At 41.0% G+C, this 23,987-nt stretch overlaps 1 protein-coding gene across 1 annotated transcript in view; it reads left to right on the forward strand.

The window, feature by feature from the left end:
* The first annotated feature begins 2,187 nt into the window (after positions 1–2,187).
* Positions 2,188–23,987, forward strand: part of loxl2b (lysyl oxidase-like 2b) — a 43,744-nt gene continuing 21,944 nt past the window's right edge. Inside the window, exons 1-4 of the mRNA XM_084054162.1 lie at positions 2,188–2,334; positions 5,228–5,626; positions 7,430–7,605; positions 20,495–20,706. Of these exons, the coding sequence (XP_083910288.1) occupies positions 5,275–5,626; positions 7,430–7,605; positions 20,495–20,706 (740 nt within the window). The 5' untranslated portion in view covers positions 2,188–2,334; positions 5,228–5,274. The remainder of the gene's footprint in view (positions 2,335–5,227; positions 5,627–7,429; positions 7,606–20,494; positions 20,707–23,987) is intronic.

The following is a 23,987-nucleotide window of genomic DNA, read 5'->3' on the forward strand; positions in this document are numbered from 1 at the left end:
ATGATTGATTCCCGTTATAAACTTTGATTCCCTCTATAAATGTCCTTCTATGTCTCCTCTACTTACTCTCTATTTCAATGAAGAAGAAAAAAACTGTGGAATACCCCCTCATTTTATTAAAATTGCTATAATAATGTTTTAATACAAAATATATGGACCATATTAGTACATGTATAAGGTGTATAATATAACGCCTGATCCATTTCTCAAGTATCCCAGGCAACCACTTCTTTCTTTATACAGCTTTCCTCCTCTTAATGAGAAAAAAGACAGCTGTGAAATGTTAGAATGCACTGCTGAGCCTATCACTGCTAATATCACTATTGGGCTCTGAGAAAGATAGAGGTAAAACTTGTAGGAATGGTAGGTAAGCAGCAAATAGGAGCACAAGGGAGGGAATGCAAGATATGAAAATATGGTAGTGCTGCAATATGCATGCACCAATCACTCCAACCTGCATCCCTCACAAGAATCACAGATTTAGAACATTCTACATATGGAGGTTTTGCACATACCTGTAGAGTATATATAAAGCCTATATCTGTGTGTGTGTGTGTGTGTGTGTGTGTGTGTGTGTGTGTGTGTGTGTGTGTGTGTGTGTGTGTGTGTGTGTTGGGGATGGTGTGAGGGCCTGAGGGCAGCACCATGCTTGCACCTTGCCATAGACGGTTAATTACTTGTGAGTGCAGTAATTATAAAAGGCCCAGAGGCAATGCTATTAAAATTACCCCCCCCCCCCCCCCCTCCAGAAAAAACATCTACATAATTACCAATATACATGGAATGAAAAATCGATGTCAAAGTCGGCCGTTAAGTTTACAGTCCATTTTCATCTCAAATTATGCTCAAATGGTAGACAAAGGCTGGGCTACCTAGAACTGTAATCTGGAATATGTCGATACCAGGGTTGCTACTTTGGGCTTGTTTTTCTGTGAAGTCACTTGTAAATATTGGTAGTTGCGGGTTGCATTTTTTTGGGGTTTGTTTCTTAAGTGGAAGTTGCTTATTTGGGCTTGCTTCCTAATGTTGTTTAAACCAGTTGTTCTCAAATATTTTCATGTCAAGGACCCCCTTAAATTGTATGTATTTGTCTGCGGACTGAAAATATTTTGGGACCCATGTAGCCTAGATTTGTGTTGTTAAAATATTCCAAAGTTTTCAATTTTTTTCCTAGATTATTTTGAAAATAGCAGATCTACAAGCTCACGACATTGCTATTTTCAAATAGCCAATGTATATAGGTTTAAAGTGCTCATGTGGCGTATAGTTGCTTCTTTTGGGCTTGTTTTCATAAACTGGTTGCTTATCTCTCTCACAAATATGGCAACACTGATCACAGGTCCGAGGCCCTACATGCCTACATGGGGTCGATGACTCACAGTCGTATCCTAGTTTGCACAAGGTGGCAGCAAAGTCTATTATAATCCAATCTAAATCATTACAAAATCTGTTTTTAACCTCTTCGAGGGCTTAGCTTTTAAACGTGCGGCATTTTAGAGACGCTATTCGCGCTGACTGTACGGTTTCTAACTGTAGACATTGATTGTGCTCAGAAATCAGCTGAGCAGTGCTGCTTCTGTGACAATTAAACCTCCACCTACTGCAGCCTGTTACTCTGGTCTACTGGGTCAGAGTCGGGACCCATTTGTAGGTAGACACATTTTTATGTGTCACGAGTATATCTTTTTCCCCCCCATTTCCTACATTTAAAAGAATAATTAAAACATTCAAAAGATTTTTAAAAGTAAAAGAAAATCACAACTGTTCATCAATTAAAAACAAGTATTTCATTAAAAAAAAGAAAAGAATAATTTGCATTTATAAATGCATTTTTAAAAAGTTTGAGAAGTCGTGAAAATAGGACCCTGGACCCTAGTGAAAATAGCTGATCTACAAGCTCAAGATCTACAAGTTGTGAGCTTGTAGCTCTGCTATTTTCACTAGTTTGGGGACATCAAATTTCTCATTTGGGTGTTGAGCTAAACAGTTTGGTAACCAGTGCAGTTCTAGTCTGTACCCCTCTGGCAGTTGAATAAGCAGCTTTCTCTCCACTCCACTCCATTCACACAGCATGGCCCACCATCACATCACTGAGGTCATCGGGGAGGTGGGTGTGACTGACTGGGAAGGTCCTGCTCAGTTTGGTCGGAAAGTTAAACTCACAGCCTGGGAGGAGGAGGAGGGAAAGTTAACGGAATAACTCTCTTGGCTCAGCTGCTCTGCCTCTGGACACTGTGGAAGGCGGCGGACGGCGTTATTTACTGTGATCGATTGGTTGGTTGAACCAGAGGACCGCAGAACACCAGGGAAGCCTTCAGAGGCAGAGGGAATCACGTAAGTTTAAAACAACCACTAGTTTATGCACGAAATGTTCATGCAACAATGTAGCGCTGGGTGAGATTGTCAGCTAACCGTAACCCCGTTACTTTGTGACTGTTTCCCCATCAGCCAGTGGTGGAAAAATTACTCAAGTATTTTACTCAAGTAAAAGTATAAATTCTGCAATGTAGAAATGAGCTGGTGGCCGAAATGTGGTTAATGTATGTTTTGTAATAATAATCAAAATCTACAAAGACCCATTTTTCTATGAATTGAGCACAAAGGACCCCAATGGAAACAAGCCATAGGCTTTCTTGGGTTTATCCTCTTAGCAGACCTTGTATTGAACTGTACTTTCCTGTGTGTGTGTTTGCATTCTGCTAATTAAGTATTCAATCAATTCAATCAACTAGTATCTAAAGTTTTCAAATAATTGTAGTGGTAAAAGTACAATATTTGCCTCTGAGATGTAGTGGAGTAAAAGTAAAAGTATTGAAAATTGGAAATACTCAAGTAAAGTAAAACTACCTCAAAATTGTACTTGAGGTATATGAGTAAATGTGATTAGTTACTTTTTCTACATTTTCACTGGTTCTGTTCCTGGCCAGTCTGTAGTTTTCTGTTTGACTTAATCACCTAGTTGTTGTTACTTCTAGAGTAAACTGGAGTTTAGTTTAGTTAACCATTGTTCACTGAGGGTCATTTCTCAATGTTTTCTCGAGGTGAATAAAGGTTTATGATGATGGAGACATGGTGTTGGCAACAATGTCTCCAATTTATAGGTTATTACTTTAGAGTGACATTTTGACCCTCTGTTTGGTCCATGCTACAGTTTCAATTACAGTGTATCTATGAGTCAGGTGACCTGATTATGAAGGTTAGGAGGGAGACAAAGGCTATTCTGGCTTGATTGGACATTTTTGACGACAAACCCCCCTTGATACATAATATGATGATGCATAATAGATTAATGGAGCATTTGATTAGGAAAGATAACAATGAGATAGCTTTTAGACCAACTGTATAGACCTTTTTCTGACAAAATACAGTGAGGGTTTCACTCAAGCATGCTGGTCCAGTCTAGCCTGGTAATCCCCCCTCCCTCCGGAAATCTCATTTGCATTAATACAAATGAGATTTCCGGAGGGAGGGGTTTAACAGGCTAGGTCCAGTCAAGTTCTGGAATATTGTTTGGTTAATATTTTGGGGATGACTGTTGGTACATAATTCACACAAGCCTTTTTTGCAATCATTAGTAATTATGTCATGACCAAACACCTTGTTATTCATTTCACTCAGGTAGAACAGTCTAATAAGTTCAGAACATCCGAATCCGCCTCTGTTCAGTTGATATACAAGGAACTGTATGCAAGGAATTTGTCTCAGTGCATTGCTCTTACAAGCTATATCAACATATTTCGATAGTGTCATCATATCACTATATATTAATATTGGTCAATACATTGGCCAGCTCTAGTTGGACTGGTTGGGTCAATGTGCTGCAACCTGATCCACATAACCATCCTGTTGACATGGTCTCTTAGATTATTATAATACCATCAAAGCAAAGCCACTGGATTGGAAGCACATTTGAGGTCACAGAAATAGCAAGAAGCTCTATAAGACGAAAGTTCCAAATTCCACGTATGCTGCCTTAGCTGAACCTTCTTCTATGCATGTATGTTAACCATGTTTTTGTAAGGACAACAGCTCACAGGATTTACTGCACACACGAGACAGAGGCAGAGTCTGCTGGCTCTATTCCAGCAGGCCTGTTGGTTTTGTACAGTATGTGTATTTTGTAACTTGTGTATTTCACTGCCACGTTACAGATGTTGCTTTTACACAAGAGTGACACTGAGTTTTTTTCTTCTTCTTTGTTATGTCATTGCATTGTAGAATCACAGTTGGAAACATTCAACATTGCACATTGTGTTCATAGTTTAGTTTCTTGAGACATTGTGGATAATGTTACTTCACCACTGCTACCCTTTCATGCCATTTTGACCTATGACCTGGGGTTTGTTTGTTTAGCTTCTTTTAAGGCTTCAAGGGACACACAGGAGAAGGGGTGTGGCACTGACCATAATAATACCAGTATCACTGCTCTCTTTTGGGAGTTTAGGCATTAGTCCTGCATCTTTTTGCAGGTGTCTTGTTAAAGTTTAAACTCAAAAACTCAAGGTAAAATGTGAACTTGACTGATAGAAAGCTATTGAGGCATCTAATAAAAGTTTTTAGTTTCTCAACACTACAATAAATTAAATCACATCTGCGACTCACAAATGGGTCCCGACCCAGTGTTTGGGAATTTTAAATAACCACATTAAATAAGAGAAGCACAGGAGAAGAGTATAGTATAAGTTGGTTGGAGTTGTTTTACAAAGGGTATTTTCCAGACGAGGCAGAATGACATCAACATGATTGTGTGGTCATCATCACACCAGTTTGTTTAATGAGGTGTACTGCCTGTCTGTCTGTGGCTGGATTCCATCGTTGGAGTTACACAGAGGACATGTGGGTCCATAGATAAGAGTTTAAACATGACATCATCACTGGTCACCATTTAATTGATTCTATAAACATGATGGAAGACTTACATCCCTTGGCCTTCTGTTTGAGACTAGTGTTCCCCTGTCCTGATTCCTCTATAATAACCCATTAAGGCCGGGAACGCATCTGTGTGCAATTTAACGATTACTTTGGCTATTTTAAAAAAATTGTGAAAATGTGTGCAAATCTTTGAATATATATCTTTTTTAAGCGTTAGGATTTAGGATAAAAAAAAAAAATCGGCCTCAGGTCTTAATGGGATAAACGACCGCAATCCCAATGAATCACTAACCAAGACAACAGCCGTGGAATTTTAATGATCACTGTTCTGCTCTCTCCATCTATTCTCCCACAGATCTTGTCTTCCGTCCGTCCGTTCTGTGGGTTCTACAAACAACAACGATGCTGGTCGCCCACTGTCTGCCCTGCTGCTTAGCCTTCCTTTATGCCCTGTTGGCGCTCGGCCTGGCCCAGTATGAGCACCTGGGTCTGCCGCCGGGCTATCTTGACCCCCAACAGGAACAGTACACCGCCCCGAAACCACTGCCAGCCGACACGCCCAGGATCCAGCTGCGCTTGGCGGGTGATAAGCGGAAGCACAACGAGGGCCGCGTGGAAGTTTTCTATGATGGAGAGTGGGGCACGGTTTGTGACGATGACTTCTCCATTCACGGCGCCCAGGTGGTGTGTAGGGAACTGGGCTATGTTGAGGCTGTCTCTTGGTCGCCATCCTCCAAATATGGCAAAGGAGAAGGTACAGTAGTTGTTATTTCCCTCCCTGTAATGTTTACAACCAGTGTTGCCAGATTCTGTGAGAGAAACAAGCAACCAGGTCTAGGAAAACCAGCCCAAAAGAAGTGACTATGGGCCACATATGCACTTTAACATGTACATCAGCTATTTGAAAATAGCAGATCTACAAGCTCACAACGCGTCGCATCGCGACGCGTTGTGAGCTTGTAGATCTGCTATTTTCAAATAAAATCTTGCGGGGAAATTATAATAAGCAGATCTGGCAACCCTGTTTACAACTGGCGGCACAATTATTTGTGTAATATACACCGGTGGATTTGAAAGGCTGGTCCAGGGACCCCCAGGGGTCCTTGAGGGGGTCCCCCAGCTAAATGATTGGTAACTCTGAGAGTGTACAAATGGAACCAAATGAACCCTTACTGGTCCATTTCGTTCCATTTTGTCACTTTCAGAGTTATGGCGGTCCATGTCCCTAATCCATAGTAAACTGGAAAAGATTTGAGAATCTCTGGTTTATACAGTTAAATAGAGCTGAAACTACTGGCAAATCAACAATAGCAATATATCAACAGCTGTGTTAGTTTAGCATAGTCTAGTTCATGTTATATAAGAAGGGACATCAAATTATTTTTCTGACTGAAAATCATGACTCCACAGCTGTTACAGTCATTATACTGTATGACTCAATGTTCTTGGAAAACTTTGTTCAATGTTCACCTTCTCACCTTGGTTGCTCAGGATTTACTTACTTAGTTTAACATTATGGCTCCTACCGTAGCATGATCTATTAACGAACAAAATGGAAAAGATTAAGCGCAAAATATCTAATTCCAGGCATGACTGGATACTCATTTGCAATTACCTCTTGTGAGTCACTTAGCATGATGTATATTTCACATTTCATTATGGAATTTGATGATAATGTAAGTATGTAATTATGATGTAGAGAGGACAGTCTGACTAAGGGTCCACTACCCCACCCCAAAGATCAATCACAACACAAAACAAATCAATGGATACACATACTAATAAAAGATCACACCCAGTGTGAAGTGGGCGGTGTGTGGTCATCACAACATGACTCACTTTAAAAAAAGGATAAATTACTTTTTTTAAAGTCCATACTGCTATTCATAGGGCTGCACATGTGTCATGTGTTTCGCTAGCCAATCACAGTCCTGAATTTGCAAAGTCAGCCAATCACATTACAGTTAGTGGTGATGACACTAACTGTAATGTGATTGGCTGATATGAAAAAAGTATCGATTTGCATTAACAATGGAAGGGTTAGGGGGTACACAAATGTTTTGGTCGGTGTCCAAAACTCACTTATAGGGGGCGGCTACACCGCCCCAAAAACTGTAGGTACAACAAATTCAAATATGGGAATTCTCTACAGTAGCGTATGTGTGTCTGTTTTTATAGAGCTACGCTTGAAACCACTGGACACCAAACCTAGTATGCACACTGCCAGTAGGCCGACTTAGTACCTCCATGCATGTTTTAGGATTCCTGAAATATGTATCTTTAATTAATTTTATAATGGAAGGTAATGGGGGGTGGATCGGGCTGAGAAAATGGCCAAATTTGGAGTCATATATCGTAGACGACTGACGTCACAGGGTGGCCACATGAAGTCTTAGATCCGCATTGGAGCCACGCCATTCCCACGTGGATCCCAAGATTGATTAACATGATTTGATTGTTGTTTGAGTCTCACTTCTGTTGAAGATAAAAAAAACAACTTGTTGTGGTAGTCCTGATGAATCCTGTGTGACCCTGAGTGTTTCTTCTGCTTTTCCAGGACGCATTTGGTTTGACAATGTCCAGTGCACCGGCAAAGAGCAGAGCCTGGCGTTGTGCACCTCTAATGGAATCGGCGTGTCAGATTGTAAGCACACAGAGGACGTGGGCGTGGTGTGCAGCGACAGAAGGATCCCAGGGTTTAAGTTTGTCAACACTCTGCCTAACCATGTGGAGGTAAGCCATGCACCTCTTCTCCACCATTGTTTTATCTTTGTACACTGTTGACTAAACAAAACCTTCATGCAAATGTAGTGGTCTTTTTGAACCACTTAAGCCATATTTTATACTTTGTTGCATGATGGTGTTGCCGCAATCTACAAGTTCACACGCGTCACACGAGTGTTGCGAGCTTCTATATCTGCTATTGTTTGCAATTATTGAAACTTGTCGCCTATAATGACATGCCCAAAATGGGGATGCCAGGTTAAAAGTGGTTAAATATGCTATTATATTTGTATACTATAATTAAGTACTTTTTCTCCTTTTCTACCCACATTTGTATTGTACATTTCTGTAATTCATCAATTTAGCATAAACATTCATAATTTATCATTGAACATAATTTAAGAACAGGGCATGTTTCAAAAACACAGCAGAAAATGTATGCAGTATAAATTAGACTCCCACGTGAGCTTCTTTAGCTCAGCACAAGGACATTTGTGGACCTTTTGGCAACTTAAGCTGTTGTTGACTGACATGTTTTTACTTCTGGCTAGACAAACATTTATCACCTCACACCTTGTCAGCTCAGCTCTCACAGTCACAGCTGGGCTTTTTTTTTTACTTAGTTTTTGTTTTGCTTTTGCTTTGTTTTGGAGGGATTTATGCAGACTCCAATCAGTATTTAAATTTCTTGAGTATTCTGTGGCATTCTTGGAAAGTGCTTTGTCTACCTGAGTCTTAAAAATGTCCCCTATTTTATACTTTGTCATACAATAGTGTCGTGTGATGATAATAGTCGATCTACAAGCTGTAGATCTGCTATAATGACTTGCCCAAAATAGGGCCGCCAGGTTGAAAGTGCACTTAAACCCTAGTTGACCGGATTCCCAAGGGCTCTATACTAGGCCCCTTCCTGTGTTCACTCTACACTAAGTATCTTCAGACAGCACAACGGGTCGCAATGCGATGCGTTATGAGGTTGTAGATCTGCTATTTTCGCCGAATCTGTACAGTCAGCTGCAGCAATCCAAAATTCATATTAGAAAATGGTTTCTGCACTCAAAGAAGGTGCTGACTATGCCAAAACAATACTTTAGAAGTATTTCTCCTTCACTAGACAGACAGTGGAGGGGTAGACAGGAAGGATAGGGCTGAGGGGAAATCATATAAAGTACAACAAAGGTCCTGGGATGGAGTCAAACAGGACATTGCTTGTTATGTGCAATAACTATTTGAGACACCAGGGTGCCTAGACAGTCGCTGTCATTGTGATTATCTATCTCAATAAGCTCTTTGCAAATAGCCTCCAGTCAAAGTGAGTCTGGGGAAGTGAAGTGATGTTGCGCTCATAACTGGAAAAATGCAGCCCGTTCACTTATCTACTTTGAACGAGCAACACTGTCAAATGACATATAAATTAGGCTTAATTTTTGTCTCACTGGCCTTTTTAAAGATGTATTGAGCTCTCCACAGAGGACCGGCCAATAAGCCCAGAGATAATTGCCACCAAAGGCAGAATGTTATCTATCTGCTCACTGTGCAGGCCTTGTGAATTCACATTCCAATGTTATGAGCAAACTGTACAACAGAGCTCTCTCTCTCTCTCTCTCTCTCTCTCTCTCTCTCTCTCTCTCTCTCTCTCTCTCTCTCTCTCTCTCTCTCTCTCTCATTTGCTTTCTCTTGCTCTGTCTCTCACCTGTTCTCTTTCTCTCTCTGTGTGTGTGTGTGTGTGTGTGTGTGTGTGTGTCTCTCTCTCTCTCTCTCTCTCTCTCTCTCTCTCTCTCTCTCTCTCTCTCTCTCTCTCTCTCTCTCTCTCTCTCTCTCTCTCTCTCTCTCTCTCTCTCTCTCTCTCTCTCTCTCTCTCTCTCTCTCTCTCTCTCTCTCTCCCCCCCCCCCCCCACACTAGCTCTCTAGTGAGTTTAAAACTTATATAATTAACATGTATGAACAGCACAGCAGAGCTGTTCCCCAGGGTTTGAGGTTGTTATAATTGACCGTGGTTTAAAAACACCCCAATTAATCATCTTAACCTGTGAATTATTCTGTGGGACAGTTTTGCAAATACATTATTAATCCTCTCTGATGTATGTTAGTGTGTTATGTTATGTTAACACAATGGAGGACAAAATGCACAAAGCACTTACTTACTTAACCACTTAAACCCTACAGTGTATAATATACTATTTAGTTGACCGGAGTCCTCCAGGGGTCTGTACTGGGCATGATCCTTTTGTCCCTCTACACCAAATATCTATCTTTGTGGAAAATAGCTGATCTACAAGTTCACGATGTGCCGCGTTGCGAGGCATTGTGTGCTTGTAGATCTTGCTGTTTTTGCTAAATGTCGCACCAGAATAGGGATGCTAAAGGTTCATGTGGTTAAATTGTGCTGTTACACCCTGGATAGTATGTTATGTAATTATTTACTGACATTTTCATTACTGTATATGTTGGCACGTTGCTATTCATACTGAGATCACCATTCCCAAAGGCTGGAATAAGGCCAGTACACTAGAATAAGGCCATTGTAAATTAAACTGTTCCCCTGTGGAGTGTTTGAGTCTGATTAAAATCTTTCCAAAGCTATAAAGGCCTGTAGTGGGGAAAGGATGCATCTCATCCGGGCTCGCTCTTGTTCCGCGTAGGTTTTTTCGAGGAGAAAAGGTACATTATGATTCTCCAGAGAGAACACTGCTGTGTGAGTGGTCTAGACGTCTGGAGTCAGCCTCTCCAGTCTCATGCTGGGGTAGTAACAGAGAAAATAATCACACTCAGCTTTTCCATTCACTAAGAGGGGACACATGGGCTCACTGTGTATAAAACACGAGGCTAGGCCCAGGCCTACCACACAGGGCCTTGGTCTTATCATCTGGAAAAGGTATTCATGGTGTGACTCAGCCCGGGCAGAGTGGAGGGTTTGTAATGACAGACATGACGACATGCCACTATGTGGGTTCTGTGGTTTCAGTAGGATGAGAGGAAGGGCTTTTTGAGTAAGCTTTGGGATTACACAGCACAAGCATCTGCGTTAAGAGGCCTGTGAGCCCTCTCATGGTATGGTACAGGTGATGATAACCTGAGGACAATGGCCAGCCAGTCAGCCACAAAGCAATGCTTAAACAGGGTGAGTTAAGAGTGAGCGGCAAAACGTGTAACGTGAGGCCTCGCACGCACGTGTCACTGACCTTTTGACATCCAATTTAATTCGGGATGGATTCCTCCTCTCTGAGTACTTTTCTCTTCTCTGGTTGTTGAAATAAGAGTAGAGATTACTTTAAGAGAGGCCTGTTTTTGTACATTCTTTTGTACAGGGCAGGCTTTCCTGATCTTCCAGGTTCACCGCTGCTGAAAATAGAAAGTTGTTCTTTTGTGGTGGAGTAGTATATAGAGTTGAGCTTATTGGTTTGTATAGAGTCCAGCGAAAGTTAGCATTGTGTCGGTTCGTCGGTTGGACAGTAAACAGAGAGGAACTGCCCAGGCTAGGACTTCCTCCATTTCCCTTCAAATGGAATATTCACTGGAATATTTTGTCCTGTGTTTATTTGTATCTTTGTTCCTGCCTTTAGAAAACACAACTTCCCCAAAACATTTGGGTTTTTAGAGGTGGTGGGTAGAGAAAATATCTGAGGTTTGCCGTATGATCTCTCACACGTTTACATTCCATCTCAAAACTAAATTCAACTTTTGAGAGATTCCTGGAATCTGGAATGAAATGTGGGCTTTGGCAGTGCCTCTTTCCGTGCCAAGTTAACAACATACTTTTCAGCATTTATCAATGCAGACTTTATGAAGACACTGGTGCAGTCAGGTTTTATGAAGGTCAAGCAAGCGAGCTAAATGCACATGGTGGAAGCAACCCGGTGGTGTGTTCCAGGTTGTTTCCGAGGGCATACTATAATTATTCCCTCCCACGCGCACGGCACGCGCTTAGTTAAAGTGTGAATTACTTCAAAACTTCCAACGGCCAGCGGTCATTATCACCTCAAGACAATAGTCACACATAAGCCTTCACCTCAGACGCCACAATATCACATGAAAAAGGCTATTTGAACTGAAGTCTACATTCTTGCTGCCCCCATCCTCCTGCGTATCAGATACGCTTTCTCGTTTTATGGATGGCTACGCTTGGCTACGAAAAATGTCTGCAGGTCACATTACATATATAGCGTAACATGGTAGAACACACCACTGAAGCAACCTATGAATGATAGGTTGCTTGTTAATTGTCTCAGTTAAAAATTACAACTGTTGTGGAACATTATAGCCAAATTGCCAAAGGTGGAGTGGAGGTTTATTGAATTGATTATGTGAAATGCATAGGCTGTAGTGTCAGCTGTCTGAAGAAAGACAATGTGTCATTGCTGTTGGTCTGAAACAGTTACTTTTCTGGAAAGAAAATGAAAATAGAACCTATGTTGAACAGGACCCAAAGCATTATGCAGTCACAAGCTATTTCATTGGTTAAATATTTATAAAACCCCCAGACAAACATGGTATGCCACCTGAAATATTTGACCCCGAGAAGAATGCCCGTAGTGTAATTGCATGACATCATGGGTATCATATGACTAGGTGTAATGGTACCTCATCATAAGGAATCTAGACAGAGGTCTGGCTGTCTGCCTGTTGTGGTGTTTTAGGTGATATCACAAATGCCTATAAGCAGGGCCTCATCCTGCTTGATATATTTAGCTCCATTACTTTGCAGTCCACTTGTCCTAAAGAATCTCCCAGGGATGTCATGCTGGAACAGGCCAAGCTGAACAAGACTGATTGTGGGGCTCCAGGCTGGTGGTAGAACCCCCCCCCCCCCACCCACCCCTCTCTCTTTTCTCACTTTTACTTGCTTTCTCTCTATCTCTCCCTATCTCACTGGCTTAACCCTTTCTCTTCCGCTCTCTCACTTCCCCGCTATTAAGTATTTTACAAGGACCATTGAAGTCACCCCAAGCAGAGTTTTATGGCTCCCATTTTCTCTCTCTCTTTAGTCATTGTTTCTGCTGAGGGCTAAAGGTCAAAATCTCAACTTTCTACTCTCTAAACGTCCACACGGTGGCAGGGTGCCTTAGACTGCCCTGTCAGCCTCTAATTAAACGGCACCGTGAACTTGAGTTGGTGCCCGGCGCCATTTGGTCCGAGATCCCAAATTAAATCCTAACAGTTTAACCTATTAAGACCCAAGGTTACGATTCTACAAAATATCATCTAAATCCCAACAGTTTTTTGAAAAAACCTATGTTTCTATATCAGTGGTTCTCAAACTTGTCTTGTCATGTCAAGGATCCCAAAATGATATGTATTTGGCCGCGGACCCCCATCTCAAAATATGTTGTTCCCGGTACCCCCAGGAGCAATGATTTGAGTTATAAATGTTTGCTTTAAAAATATACATAAGATTTGCACACATTTTCTCGATTTTTCATAAATAGCAGATCTACAAGCTCGTAGCGCGGCACTCGGTGCCGCGCTATGAGCTTGTATATCTGCTATTTTTGAATAGCCAAAGTGTAAAATAATGCTTTTTAGCTCAAATCACAAAATGACACAGATGCGTTCCAGGTCTTAAAGGTTTAATCAGATTCCCATACAACCGATACATATTTCTGTAGCACAGTAGCATTTCACAGCCCCAAGGCACCACATTCCCATTATACAACCCAGTCGGATGTTTACCCTCTGGAAATATGCATTCTAAAATTAAAGTCTGCTGCCTCTGGCAGCAGTGTGAATAATATACCGCAGTGTGAATATACTGTAAGATACAGACTAATGGTGAAGTGGCTTTTTTCATTCACACTGTGATATTATGCTGCTGTGAGACAAATCACAACCATAAATAAATTACTGTCTGTTTCTCTATTAACCCATTAAGACCTGAGGCCGATTCTACAAATGTCTTCTAAATCAAGATCTTTCGCAGCGCGGCACAAAGTAACGTGCTATGACTCGAGCTTGTATATCTGATTTTTTTGAATAGCCAAAAATCTAAAATGGCACCGATGCTTTCCCTGTTTTAATGGGTTAAAATAATCTTACTTTGCCTTACTTTGAATCCATCCACTTTAGAGTTTCGACTTAATGGCCAGACACTGATGTGCATGTTTGGCTATGTTTTTACCAGACAGATACAACCACAATGGGATCTGACAAACAGCTGCTGCTGCTGGTAAAAGGCGGTAATCTCCTTTTTAAACCGACCCTCCATTGGGGAATCAAAGCTCATGAACTTAGACTGTGCTTTTTGTTGCTCTGTCATAATATTAGCTACGGTATGTCCACAACAGTCTTTGCTTTTAATAAATGTAAAATCATCTCAATCTGGGCTCCCGGGTGGCATAGGGTAAAGTTCTTGCCCACCACCCTGCGATATAGAGGTTTGATTTCTCTATGGTGCCTTTGGCTAGACGTTCCAACTTAACAAAATGAACAAAATGGTCTGGGAAGCCAGTTGGGGAGGGTATTCTCTGTTGCTGCACTAGCTACTACAGGTTAACTTGGTCGGGCACCTGTTTGGAGCTGAGATGGATAGCGTGTTCCCCCGCACACGTACTTACCCCTCCCAGTGAAACTCCTCACTCTCGGTTGAAAATAATTGGCTTGTGACTCCCATGGGTATCCAGAGGCGTAGCGTCATGGAGGCCACTGAGGCCATGGCCCGGTCAGTAAAGACCCGGCCTGCCCTGTCTAGCTGCTCAAACTGCAGGGCAAGATTCCCCAGAAAAAATAATTCTGCTCCGACAACAATAGATACGTTACCGCAGTGATACTTCGGCTGTCCCATTCGCACCATTTACAAAGCTAAAGCTGCCGTCTCCTGCATAACAATGGTCCAAGTGTGACCTGTTAAGTACCTTAGTCTGTAGGAGGCATATAGGCTACTGTCAGATCATGTCCTAAGAAGGAGTCCAAAAGAGAATGGATTCTGGGGTAGAGTATGCTATTTCTACATTGCAGTATTGATACTTTTTACTTAAGTAAAACATTTGAGTAAGTTTTCCACCACTGAAGGATGGTAGAGTGTGTTGTTAATGTTGCTTTATGATCGTTTAATTAATGAATTACTTTAAAAAACACTGCCAGTGCCAACTTGGCACTGGCAGTGTTACAAAGTAACAAATTAATATGTTACTGTAATTCCATTGAATTTGTCTCTACTCTCTAACCCATCATTACTGGTCAAAATTCAGTTTTTCAGTATTTCAGTTACCAATCAAACAATTAGTTCATTACCTTTGCTACATACTGTGAGTTCTGCCTTTCTTGCACACTCGTGATTGACATGATAGTGCATGCCTGTGCAACAGTCACTTGACCTCTGGCTAGAGTTCAGAAAGGAGTTCACACACAGCTGAGACAAATAATGACTAAATTAACTAAAGAAAACTAAATAATCATATGAACAGAGATTGCAGTCATGGAAATGTTATCATTGGAAATTCTATTTTATATATATTTTTTGTATCTTAAAACTTGAAACACCAATTGAGTTTATGCCATTGGGGGTTTCAGGTTTTGTCATGGCTTTAGTTGAACTTAGACATCTGCTTTCAATTTGCAAACAAAGGCTCTTTTAATGAGTCCTAAGGAAGTCTGCCGCAAATGAAACAAAACTGGTGAGTACATGACATTTACAGCAATCTTATAAATGCTAATTCAGGAAACAGATAATGATCAGTTTGTGCTGTGGCCTGTGAAGTAATCCACTCTCTGGCCAGGGGAATATATTTACGAAATGTGACCTCAGAACACGTGGAAATCACAGGGAGTGGTGACTGGGAGTGATGTCAACAAAGATTTCTCACAGCGGATCACCACTGTTTTCACACTGAGTTCTGGTTTCAATGTACTCACAATTGAGTCAGTAGCCAGGGATGGAAGAAGTACTCACATTATGTGCTTAAGTAAAAGTATCAATGCTGCAATGTAGAAATACTCTGTTACAAGTAAAAGTCCGGTGTTCAAAATGTACTTGAGTAAGAGTACAACAGTATTGGCATCAAAATATACTTAAATTACCAAAAGTAAAAGTACTCATTATGCAGTATGTCCCATTTCACAAGTTCATCATGTATACAAATATTTTGAAAATAGCCGATCTACAAGCACACAACGCGTCGCAAAGCGACAAGTTTTCAAATAATTGTAGTGGAGTAAAGTACAATATTTGCCTCTGAGCTGTAGTGGAGTAGAAGTAAAAGTATTGAAAGTAAAGTCAAAAATCACACCCAGTGTGAAGTGGGCGGTGTGTGGTCATCACAACATGACTCACTTTAAAAAAAGGATAAATGCCTTTTTTTAAAGTCCATACTGCTATTCATAGGGCTGCACATGTGTCATGTGTTTCGCTAGCCAATCACAGTCCTGAATTTGCAAAGTCAGCCAATCACATTACAGTTAGTGGTGATGACACTAGCTGTAATGTGATTGGCTGACTTTGCAAAAGTATCGATTTGCATTAACAATGGAAGGGTTAGGGGGTATACAAATCTTTTGGTCGGTGTCCAAAACTCACTTATAGGGGGCGGCTACACCGCCCCAAAAATCACACCCAGTGTGAAGAGAGTGGTGCCTTTGAAAGTGTAACTGGTTGCATCCTTGTGTTGCAATCAGCAACAATATGTTGTCACGTGTCACGTGAAGCTTGACCAACCAGCCGTGCTCAAACATACGGACGGACATACGGACGGACGGACATGCGGACACACGGACAAAGTCAAATGTAGGAGTGGTTGGCACCACTCAGAAATACCTCCAAATTGTACTTAAGTACAGTACTTGAGTACATGTACTTAGTTACTTTACACCTCTGGTCAGGACCCAATAAATAAGATGAAATAAAGCATGTATTCCTCTGTTAAGATGAAAAACAATGTAAGAGCAAAAGCATTCCTGAATGTAACTATAAATTAAGATCTGAGAAATTATTGTGAATTGCAATCGTAAAACTGAATAACACGTCCCAGTTCTTTGGACTTTGGATGATTTCAACTGCAAAAGAGGCTTCTTCAAGGGCTCTATTGGAACCATATGTTCTTCATACACTTTATTTTCGCTGGCAGTGATACACGTTAGAACAGTGCTGTGCATGGGGAACGATCATGAAGTCACTATTTGGCCCTAAGTCGTTTAAATGTCTGTGGCCTTGTTGCCAGAAAAACACCCTGAGTGTTAACTGAAGGACTGTGCTGCATTCTTTGCGTAGCCAGCAGCATCTTGATATACAGCTGGGTCAAGCCTATAGCCTATAGTATGCCCACGTGTGTAACCCTGCTAGGCTCTAAACATGGTCTGTCCATTCCAACACTTTGGTGCCAAACAAGATATCTCGAAACCGACTACTACTACTACTGGCTGGGAATGCCATGGAATTTGCTGTGTGGCCGTCATGGCCATACTTGTGTACCAATGTACTGTGGTGTAAAGTAACTAAATACGTGGTACTCAAGTACTGTACTTAAGTATAATTCTGAGGTATTTACAATTTTCTGTACTTTAACTTCTACTCCACTTAATCTCAGAGGCAAATATTATACTTTTACTCCACTACAATTATTTGAAAAATTAAGTTACTTTTGATTATCATTACAAAACATGGCCATATACATTTTGGCCATTTGAAAATAGACGATCTACAAGCTCACAATCAGCTATTTTCAAAAGATTTGTATACATTTTATATAATTGAAAACTTGTGAAATGGACATTCTGCACAATGAGTACTTTCTACTTTTGGTACTTTAAGTACATTTTGATGCCAATACTCTTGTGCTTTTACTCAAGTCAAATTTTAATTCCAGACTTTTACTTGTAACAAGCATTTCTACTTTGCAGTATTGGTACTTTGATATATGAGTACTTTTTCCACCACTACCAATGTACAATGATTCCACAGCAAAATGATGTTGTAATATTGATATAGTTAGAACTCCATTCACCTTTGAGTATTACTAAGCACTGCTGACGGGGAGAGATCATCCCCCAGCATGTATGGTCTACTGTACTGAGTAGATTATACATGACAGCTGTGGTAATGCTTCAACATATTGTTTTCCCTAAGGAGTAGGTTTACCACTTATACCTGTGGCCCCCACTGAAGTACTGTATACTGTAGGTTTACTATGTGTACAGTATCTGCACAAGCATAACAGGACGTATTTCTGTACTTCTTTTGCAAAAGGTTGGAAGTTTGCGAGGTGTAGAAGTGTGGAAAAAATATAACTGTTCAGATACATTTCATAATCATGATCATTAATGAATAAAATCTTCACATCTTGTCATACAAATACAACAAAAAAACATAAAAATTGGAGAATTATGGATTTCTTTTGACGTGGAAAGTGTGTAGCAACCATAGTGAGTAAGAGCTGGTTGAAGCTCTCCAATAGAGATCCTCATCCAGCTTAATGGCTTTTCCATCTGCACCACCTTCCTCTTACACAAGCTAAACTGATTGGGCCTCCTCTTTCCCCTGGAGTGCACTGAAAACAAAGCACACATGTTAGAAAAATCTACTTTATTCCTTGCAATCCCGGCGCAGTCGACCATGCATATTTCAGGCCTTGCTTTCTAGTAAACAGGAACCCTTGAAGTGCCCTCTGAACCTACCAAACAGGAAATAGATTATATGAGGAATTAGATGTGGCAGTGCCAACGGGGGAATGGGAGGGCAGCGGGAGGGTGAGAAGCTGGCACGTGAGCCAGTTCCACAAACAAGTTGAGTCTGTCTGTCGTCCACCTGAAACCTAAATTAAAGGGGAAATAGTTGTAATATTTTCAGAGTCTTTTCTCCGTAAACACAGAGTGGTCACTGTTAAACTACATACGGTACACGTAAGCAGTATAAAGCACACCAGGAAACTGTTGGCAGGGATATTGTTTATCTCACATAGACGTTGGGGTCAGTGTCTGAGAAAGAGAAGGGTATCATTTTGCAATGTTTATCGGACGTTCATCGCACGTTATGTCTTGAGTTAATTTTGGACGGCAGTCTTTACAGTGACTTCCACCAGCCCTGTTTACTTGACTGTGGCCTGAGATATTTAGAGTGGCTTGGGTTTTATTTGGATGTTCGCAGATTGTACACATTACGCCTCCATGAAATTGAAAATAAATCATTTTGTGATTTTTCTTTTTTTAGTTGTTGTTGTGATTGCCAAGTGAATTTGGCACCAGTACACATACAGTATATGCTTTCCTCCTGGTGAATTAAGTTGAAAAGATATTAGAAATAGCCTCACCACTTACCACTAATGTCAGCTACCAGGCTGTGTATATCCAGACAACATTGCAGCATCACCACATTTCCTGTCATTAGTATTTCCCTATAATTTCAGGCTGTGTGCAGTTTAACCAACTCTACATACCAGACCCCTCTGTTTCTGTCAAAGGGATGGTTACTGTGGTCATCCATGGGGACGAAATAGTCAAGCGAAAGACTGATGATTTGCAGTTTTTTTTTTCAATGGTCCCATCTTCCTTTCCATGTACTGTGTGCAATTGCCAATTTCGGAAACCCTTGCTTTTTCATTACTGGATTGGTAGGTCTCTCTCCACTTGTTTGACTGTAAGTGATATGCGTTTATGCCCGCCACATGTGTCGAGCAAAGCGACGTGTCCCCCCCCCCCCCCCCCCCCCCCAGCCAGACCCATCTTGCTCCCTCCCTCCCTCCCTCCCTCCCGCTTAGCTTGCACTGTCACGTAGCGCAAGAATGTGGGTTTGGTCTAAGAGAGAGAAAGCTGTTTACTTAATCCCTACCAAGAGTCACAGAGGGAAAGACTCATTATAGTCCCTTTTTGACAGCTTGACACTGCCTGGGTGCTAACTGTTGTGTTGCTCTTCTCCAGTCTGGCCAGTCTTCGCTCTGACTGGCAGTTCTGCCCTGGTGGCTTGGCAAATGCCAGGATGAAACTCATTGTCTCCCCTATGCATAGTAATACAGTCAAGCCCTTAGCAGGGACCCACCTATCTATACATTTAGGGAAGGATGATTGTTAATGCTTAAACATGTAACTTTATAATTCTGTGGGACATACTATGCTTGTTAAAAAGTTACATAGTGAGGCTTTAAGTGGTTAATGCATATTTTGTATTAATAATCTAAATCTGCAAAGTAACTAGTAACTAAAGCTGTCAAATAATTGTGGTGGAGAAAAAAAGTTGCCTCTGAGATGTAGTGAAGTAAAAGTAGAAATGATCAAAAATGGAAATACTCAAACATGTACTTAAGTAACAGTACTTGAGGTACTTAGCTCATTTCCACCACGTGCCACTCACAACACGTGCCATGCTGGTACAGACCTCCATGATTCTGCAAACGGTTGCAGTGCATCTGGTCATGATCTTTTTACATTAATGAGGGTATTTACCGTGAAAATGTTTAAGTAAACCGGAAACAGGTTTATGAGGGGGTGGGTGTGTTGTGTTAGAGCACAGATGGGGAGATGAGGGCCATAGATTGCATATTATGTAACACAAGAAATGCAACATTCCATACATAACAGCTGTGATGTACTGTAGAGTTGTTTATAAGATGGGATTGATGATATTCCAGACAAAGTTGTTTGGAAATTGTAAAAGTCAAAAGTTCGGAGCTTCATTTGATCATGCAATGCATATCAATGTGTATATTCACAGCTTCAACCATACATTAAATTGTATCCAAATGTATTACGACATTACTGAACTTGAACCTGAATAATTGAGTCGATTGAGAACAGTTAATAGTTCATCTGTACTTTAAATTGCATTAACATGCAACAACAACAGAGTAAAGAATACATTTATGATTACCTATACGTTTCAAGGCTGCAAGTTGATTTAATACCATACTGAAATGACCTGAATCCAATGGCTTCCTTTAAAATCACTATAAAATGTGCCATATTTGCCTCTTTTTCACAGAACTTCAATATTCAAGTAGAGGACGTGCGCATTCGGGCCATCCTGTCCTCATACCGTAAGCGGATCCCAGTGACAGAGGGCTATGTGGAGGTGAAGGACGGGGGCAAGTGGAAGCAGATTTGTAACAATGAGTGGAACCACCTTGACAGCAGGGTCATCTGTGGCATGTTTGGATTCCCCGGGGAGAGGAAATACAATGCCAGAGTGTACAAGTGAGTAGTCCTTCACTGGATAGGCTGGTACTTTATTACTTTCTCCGAGGGGAAATTACATACTGTTGCTATACCTGTAGCTCAGTAGGTGGAGTACAACATGAACATTACCATGGTTAACAGTTCCCTATATAGCTCAAGAACACGCTGCCAATGTTAAACTTTGATAGTAGCTACCTGGCCATGATATTAGTCTGAATATTGTCAAATCCAGCGGTGTAAAGGAACTAAGTACATTTACTATTAGTACTGTACTTAAGTACAATTTTGAGGTATTTTTACTTTACTAGAATATTTCCAGTTTTCAGTACTTTTACTTCTACTCCACTACATCTCAAAAAATATTGTACTTTTACTCCACGACTTTGATTATTATCGCAAAACACTCCAACCACTTTCCAGCCCTATATACATTTCGGCCATTTGAAAATAACAGAACTACAAGCTCACAATGCGTCGCTATACGACGCATTGTGAGCTCACGAGTACCTTTACTTTTGTACTTTAAGTATATTTTGATACGAATACTTTTGAACTTTTACTCAAGTAAATTCTGAATTCCGGACTTTCACTTGTAACAAGAGTGTTTCTACATTGCAGTATTGATACTTTTACTTAAGTAAAACATGTGAGTACTTTTTCCACCACTGGTCAAATCATCTTTATCATTTGAGCTTCTTAGTGGGGAATGAGGAATCATCTCTCTATTCACTCTTATTGAATGGTGAAATAATAGATGACACTTTTAGTGAGAGTAAATGGGTGGGTTGAGCAACATACATAGCACGAAGACGCCCTCGTTTATGTACTATTAGATCAAAGTGCCAACAACTGGCAGGGTGGGGGCTCCATGCCTGTAGCTCATGTACAATGGTGAAGACACGATCAGGGTCATGGTCGCTGTTCTCCATGTAGCTCATTATATATCCTCGAAGACATCTATATACATCATGGAAACTCTGAAACCCGATCAGTGTCATGTCCCATACAATACCTCACGTCTGTCTGCTGAACGTGAATCCTTGACCTCTCGCAACTCTATAGGGGGACATTAACCTCTTAAACCCTATTATATAATAATACGTTATTGACGCGAGTCCCCCAGGGATCTACAGTATACTTGGCCCCCTCCCTTTTTGCTATACACCAAATGTCTTTACAGAAAAGAACCGATAATCTGCTATCTTTGCTGAATGTTTGCCTGTTAAACTATTTATCTATCCTAGAGTCCATATTCGGGGGCTATTTTCAGTGCAGAGATTTGGTGTAGAGGGAAAGAATTAGGGGTCCAAGAATATAGCGCTGGTCAACTAAGTATATAGGGTTTAAGTTAAATATGGAAAATGAGGTCTTAATAAAAGAGACACCTCCCATGTGTGTCCGACACGCTTCACCCCACAAGCCTTTCAACACTGAAAAAGAACAACACATCTTCCTCCTTTCATGCATTTAACTCCATTGCATTCCTGGAAGCAGTTGTAATGTTGAAGCGGATGATGAGGTATATTATAAAATGTGGTAACCAGCAGCCAAATAGCTACAGGTTAACCCATTAAGACCGGGAAGGGAACGCATCTGTGTGTCATTTTAAGATGTCTTTAGATATTCAAAAATAGCAGATCTACAAGCTCATAGCGCGGCACCGAGCTTGTAGATCTGCTATTTTTGCAAATTTGTAAAATATTTAGTTCCAGGAACCCCCAGAAGCAAAGATTTGAGTTAAAAATATCCGCAAAAAAAAACAAAAAAAAACAAATATTTGCACAACTTTTCATGATTTTTCAAAAATAGCAGATCTGCAAGCTCATAGCGCGGCACTCGGTGCCTTACTATGAGCTTGTATATCTGCTATTTTTGAATAGCCAAAGAAATCTAAAGTTCCCGGTCTTGATGGGTTAATCACAGTTAACCATACACTTTTAGCCAGCGCTGCAGCAGCGAACTCTGCAGGGTAAGGAAGTTTTCTTGTGCTTAGGTAACCACAGTGGGAGCTCGCGTCATGCTCCTTACTTTTCCATCTACGTGTCTGCTTCCCCGTGCTCCCTGCTCCTGCTGCTGCTCAAAAAAAAACACATGAAACGTGCACACAACGTTGTTTTTACAGGCTGCCGTTTGACTGAGTCGCGGCGCATAGCCAAGGCCCAGCTCCAGTTGTTTCATAATGCGGGGTTTTGCCATCTGTTCGGATGCCTCGGCGTTTGCCCTCTAGGTTAGCTTTATTCACATTAACATTGACAGCAAAGATTTATATTAAAAGTTCTCACATGCTATGTAAGGACGCTACCGTATGTACATCGTTACATAGCGTTACATCACACACGCGCACACACACATACTGTACATGCGCGTGCGTGCGAGCGTACACACGCCTGATGAAACGTGTAATTAATTTAATTTAAATGTAATTTACTTGCTTTACATTTGCGTTAATGCATCACAGCTGCATTTTAATTTAACATTTGAGGAGATACCAGGCAGGTAGGCATCTAGGCGTGGGATTAGAACGCTTGGTCCATGTCCAAAAGTTGAGCAGCGTTCCTATTGTACGGTCCCAAATGAAAAACAAATGCCGTCCCTTTTTTAATAGGCTTTTCTGTGTACACCTGAGACATGTGATACACAAGACTGGAGGACATACTGTTCTGTGAGTGGGGCTCGTTAAACACATTAATATAGGCTGTGTACTAAACGGAGAGGAAGAGATTAGCACCCCGGTGGGCCTTGAAAGAGCACAATTAACCCCACGTTGTTCCGTCCGTAACAACATTATGTCCATATCGTCGCCGGGAGGCAGAAACCTTGTATCTCTGTTTTTTAAAACTTTTAAAAATAAATGCATAAATGAATGCTCTATTTCGTCGTATGACGGTGTTGTGCGAAAGTAGCGAGAATAGCCGATCTACAATCTCACAGCGCGCCACGACAAGTTGTAAGCTTGTAGATCTGCTATTTTTGCCTATAATGACATGCCCACAATAGGGACGCCAGGTTGAAAGTTTTTAAATCTGTCTGTGGGTTTTATTTAATTATTGAAATGTATTAACAAGCACTTTTCTGAAAAGTAACTTTTTTGGACATACAAGGTTTCCACCCGACAGCGATCATAGTTCTTACAATGCCTCAGTGCTGTAATTGTATTAACTTCACCATTGTTTCACTACGGTCATCAGTCATATCAGTCATGGCTAGCAGCACTCTGAACTTTGCATCCATTAATCTGAGTTCAAATCTCAGTGGAACCTATCTGTTACAGGATCAACCAGTCCTACTACATGTCTTAG

Source organism: Gymnoscopelus microlampas (genome assembly GCF_963454915.1).
Source record: "Gymnoscopelus microlampas genome assembly, chromosome: 4".
In the NCBI taxonomy this organism is placed as follows: Eukaryota; Metazoa; Chordata; class Actinopteri; order Myctophiformes; family Myctophidae; genus Gymnoscopelus; species Gymnoscopelus microlampas.